Source organism: Cydia fagiglandana, chromosome 4 (assembly GCF_963556715.1).
Source record: "Cydia fagiglandana chromosome 4, ilCydFagi1.1, whole genome shotgun sequence".
Classification (NCBI taxonomy): domain Eukaryota; kingdom Metazoa; phylum Arthropoda; class Insecta; order Lepidoptera; family Tortricidae; genus Cydia; species Cydia fagiglandana.
The window spans coordinates 15,202,300-15,207,811 of NC_085935.1; the positions used below are offsets into that span (position 1 = coordinate 15,202,300).

The following is a 5,512-nucleotide window of genomic DNA, read 5'->3' on the forward strand; positions in this document are numbered from 1 at the left end:
GGCCGCCCGGAGCCTGAAGAAGCTGTCACGCGCGGCGCGAACACGTGATGAATATGTATCGGCAACCGCGGCGCCTTGTAATTTGAGACTCGCCGGTAATTATTTACGTGAGAATGGACCAGCCCCCCTCCCCCCGCCCGGAACGAATCGTTGATTGCGAGATGCCGACATCAGATTGCGGCGCACGCTCCGCTGGCTCCGCTGCCCGCTATCGGCTAGCCTGCTTGACTCTCATCGCGTGTCATGAAACTCGCTACGTACTAGAGCAGCCAACGTTAATCCGTGCTGCTGAGATATACCTTTAGGTTCGATTTAAATAAGGACACAAATCAAACGTTAAAATTTCAAATTAAAAGGAACGGCATAAACCACTCTACATATAACCAAATAAGCAAGTGAGTTTTCAGTAGTAGAAAGACCTGATATATTATATTAACAAATATTTAATATCTAGAATATAGTTTGTCGCCTTCCATACGTATGAAAAGAAAGCCAAAAGGACATTAAGAGCTGCTCTACCAATTCGAGTAAGTATGTATGTACCGCGAGAAATGATGCAGCATTTACCTAATCTGCAACTGCATGAACTAATTCTCAGACGACGTTTTCACTTCTCCAAATAGAATACAATGCATACTTCACGGCTCAAAATAAATTCAATCGTACAAAACATAGTACACGAATGTAATCTAAATTAATGATGTCTTATAATCTCAAACATCTTAAAACAATAAACAACCAAAGCAACAAAAAAAAACCAAAAAGAGCAAAAACAAATCACATCACATCTCATTAGCACGGCAAATTAGCAGACATGAGATAAAACATCCCCGGACCTAAAAACCTTTATCGTTTACAGAAATCAGTTGCCGCTGACGACGGTGTTGTGACTGGCCTGACACGATCACACGAGGATTCGAGCTACCTGAGGCGCGTGTGGTGAAAACTCGGGATGTAACATCTACCTACATACTTTGTATAAGTCAATGTTTTGGCAATAAATTGTAGCTTTTTCAGTGCCATTGTTCCATTCAATTACATCGTTTCGCTTGCTCTCATTTAACTCTTTTACGAATTTACTTAGTACCATAATTAATGTAAGGTGCATTAAAGTAACTTTAAAACCCATGGTCAAAATTTGAGATGTATTAATCAGGGTGCAATATTAAAATGTACTTTTGTAATAGTATAAGTATATATTTTAAGACCGAGAAAAAAATGCAAACATTTTACTTATATTAATTATGGAACAAAATTTATGGAACTTACTTGATGGCCGCTGGGTTTTCTTGGCGTGGTCTGGCCTTGAGAAAGGAAACACTCATAGTATGTTCGAGATCCTGAAAATAGTGAAAAATAAAGATACTACTCCTAAAAATACGTGTGATAGGTACCTAAAGTAGAAAAAGTAGTTATTTATATTTCCCCAATATCTCAAAAAGTATTAATATTTAAGAAACCAAAATTAATATTATAAAAGAGAAGGATTTTGTTTATAACTTTTGATATTTTTTGTGTGCTAATACACGCTTCAAATACCTACATTTTTCTAGACATCATGACGAATCTAATGAGGTATCACACGGATTTTTAGGAGTAGTATCTTTATTTTTTACCGTTTTATGACCTGTGACATTACCATAGGATCTCAAATAGACTATCAACACATAGACGAATCACTCTCGTATTCCTGAACACACACTCACACATAGGCACCGTTTATCACAAATCCAATGGTAACAGTGTACTTACATAGGTATAATTCAATCAGCACTCCTGAGAAAAACTGAACACAAAGAATGCGATGTAATTAACGGCACCGATGTCGGTGATTAATATTTAGAGTACATGCGACAGCTATTTTCAGAAATAAAACGGTCAGTATTCTTAGTTTTATATTTTTATCAAATTGACAGATGTCAGATTCTATTCTTCGAAGGCGGTCAGATGCTTACCTGCATTAGATGGATCAGATGATCGATTAGCACCTTTCTCTCTCTCTTCCTTTTTTCTCTTAGGTTTTTCCTTCTCTTTTTCTTTTCATTTTGTAAATTTTCTTACATTGACCCACAGACCTATTCCCATGCGTGCGCGTGCGGAGCTGTAGGCCCACCTAGCAAGTTTTATGCAAACCCTATGACTGTATGACTTGGCTACCCCTGAAAATTAAATTCGTATACAAATGCATGAATTTTTGTTATACTGCTTCTTAGCGCCATCTATCGCTCGACCAGGAAACTCGGGGATTAAGCTGAGGGCTCACATGAGGCTAATGGCCAAATAGGTGAGAACTTGGATTGTAATGTGATGCCCAACATGTAATGAGAAATATAAATATGTATATTGATAGTTCAAATATTAGTAACATCTGAAGTTTAAAAGGCACGTAGAGCAAAGTATAAGTAGTAAGTACCACTAAGAAATTAAAACTTCTCTTAAAGCCTATGAGAAAGAGTTAACAAAGATTTTCGGTGGAAGTTAAAACTTGTAAGTACTATGTATTTTTCCTATTCCTATTTTGAAAGTACTAGTTCTATATATTTCATTGAACAGCCCAAATCCTACATTTCACTGATTTCACCTTTGTGCCATGTGCATCTTATCAATATCCTTAATAATAACACCATCAACAACATCTCACTATTAATAGTGGTCGGTAGCTTCGGAGGTGATAAATTTACTCAACACAAATTACCTTTCTAATTTCAATTATCCTGTCTGGCGAGTGTTTGTTTAAATAACAAATTTAAATTGGCTGCTTTCAATAAGTGGGTAAGCGGACGCGTCTCGCCGCGTACCCGGCGTCCCGCAGCGCAGCCCTAAACATACACACTCAGACCGCGGGGCGCCCCTTCACTAATAACACCGTCTTTCCCTCTGTCATGCCTTATTTCATCCGAACATCTCTTGTTTTTCAACTCAGTTTTTTTACCGCCGAACAACAACAAAACGAGTCTCTGATGATACTAATCCCTCACTCTCATTGTCTTTTGGCAGTTTCGAGGAATAAAATATGTTGAGCCCTGCGACGTGATATCTGAACGTCATAGTTATAAATGGCGTCGCTTAAAATATTTTAATACCCTCTACATCACGGCAATATTAATTTAGTACGGTTGAGTTGAGCAGTCCGTGCCACCGCTTCGGAATTTTAAATGACGGATTACCGGCCGACGAGATCGAGAGATATAACCCGAGATCTTGTAGATTCTATCACTGCGTGCCCTTTGCTCCCCTCCTCTCTCTCCTCCACTCCCCCTAACTATGCAACGTACTTATTTAATTAATTATCTTTAATGCTTGACAGGAAAATTACTGGCCGCACTAATAATGTAATTTAAAATAAGTCTCCGGTAATAATTATGTATTACTAGGGTCGGTGAAGGTCACTAACAGTTATTAAGTAATTATTAATTGTGTGTATTAACAAAACAAATGCTCCAAGGGGGTGTAGTCATAAGACTAATCCTTGAACTATATGGCGAAATGTTAACGTTGTGGTAAGATATTATCAATTATCATAAAAAAGTAAATTGACGCTGTAATAAACAAGTTACCTGTTTTCTTCTAGGCAAGCATTTAACATTTATAAAGTTATGGTATACCTATCTACCGTAACTAATCTGTTACTAAGTAACCGTCTCCGTTGTTAATTACTCCGAGAGAGCGAATGTCTTGTTATGGTACTATAATTGATTATGATTTTTTTTATAAGCACTAAGTCTGCTTTTGGTCCGCTTCTTGTAAAATGTGATAAAACTCTTTCGTTACGGCTTTACTTTGCAGTAACATTACCATAGTTACGGTTGTGATGACACCGTAAACACGTAGTTGACGTAGTGATTATATGCTCTATGCTGTTTAGTATTATATCAAGTTACGGAATGTGAATATTTGTAACCGTAAAAATAATCATGGTTCGAATAACAGTGGATATGGTTCGCGGGAAGGCAGAACACCATGACCGGCTCTTGGCGCCGCTCGAGGAGATCGCCCTTCACCAGGAGAACATAGAAAAGATAGAGTACATCCAGGACTGGTGTCCCAAGCTTAAGATCCTGCTCATGCAGAACAACCTCATAGCCAAGATAGAAAACTTGAACAAACTCAAACACCTCAACTACCTCAACTTAGCTCTCAATAACATAGAAATTATAGAAAATCTGGAGCGATGCGAATCATTGGAAAAACTTGACTTAACACTCAACTTTATCGGGGAAATAGTCAGCGTCGAAAGCCTTACAGGTTTGTATAATCTTCAAATCTTATATCTTACCGGAAACCCCTGCACGGACTATGATAACTATCGGGACTTCGTAATCGGAACTCTTCCCCAGCTGAGCTACCTTGACGGAGTTGAAATAGAACGGTCAGATCGCATTAAAGCCCTGCAAAATCTACCCGTCATAAGACAAGACATATTGTTTGAACAAAACGAGTACAGACATCGGCGTAGAAAGCAAAAAGCTCGACTAGAACACGAAATAAAAGACAAATGGGAAAACGAGTACAAAGATATGGACCCAGAAGAGAGAAATAAGAAATTTTACGCAGAAAAATGTGAGCATTCCCCTGAGGTCCGCTATGAGATGGAGCATATGCGGCAACTGAAACTGAAAAGTTATGAACCTGAAAAGAAACAGGAGGAAAAAAGGAGGTACAAATTCTTTGCTCCCGATGGAAGGCCATTCAACATAAATCAAGCTAAAATACCGTTCGTATTCTCCGATTCTGACCCTGAAAAATTCGTGTTAGACCTAGCTGTGTACAAACACTTAGACACCAGTTTAATTGATGTGGATGTCCAGCCAAATTATGTTCGGGCTACGATTAAAGGAAAGTTATTTCAGCTCCATCTACCGGAGGAGGTGAGCACTACTAACTCAATGGCACAACGCTCGCAGATAACCGGCCACCTTGTCGTAACTATGCCACGATTAAATGTAGACATAAAAGCACAGATGGCGCAGAAAAAGGAAGTTACAAAAAAGGCTCAACTGTACACGGAACATCACGTAACCGACTGCCGCGAGAGTTCAGGTCAGTCTAAAAGAGAATTTCTAGAAATAGGCCCCTCTGATAAGGTTCTCGACCTGTCTAAAATGACTTTACAAAAGAAAGCGCCAGATTATATCGATCCGAGGCTAAAACGGAAGCTAAAAGAACCTTCACCTGATTTTATCGATAATCCAGAGGTTCCTGATCTTATCTAATTTATGTAGTTAAATGATGTAATAATTTCGTTTCTGATGTATTGTTAAGTTATTTGGGGTAGCTAAAGCCGGTCCAACTCAAGAAAATAAGCTGAACCTAGAACCATCTCTCAGTACAGCCGATTTCAAATATGTATAGGTACTTACGGTAGATCACCGTAAGTACCTATACATGTTAAATGTATACATATTTATTTATGAACTTGACTGTACCTAATACTCAACTCACATCTCACTACAATAAAGTACTCTATACTTTCAACTTTCTGATTTAGACTGCTTTTAGAATTAAATACCAG

General features: G+C 38.3%; 1 protein-coding gene across 1 annotated transcript; it reads left to right on the forward strand.

The window, feature by feature from the left end:
• Positions 1–3,844: 3,844 nt before the first annotated feature.
• Positions 3,845–5,399, forward strand: LOC134663848 (protein tilB). Its single transcript, XM_063520363.1, has one exon. The coding sequence runs from the start codon at positions 3,915–3,917 to the stop codon at positions 5,211–5,213; it is 1,299 nt and encodes a 432-aa protein (XP_063376433.1). The 5' UTR covers positions 3,845–3,914; the 3' UTR covers positions 5,214–5,399.
• Positions 5,400–5,512: the final 113 nt, after the last annotated feature.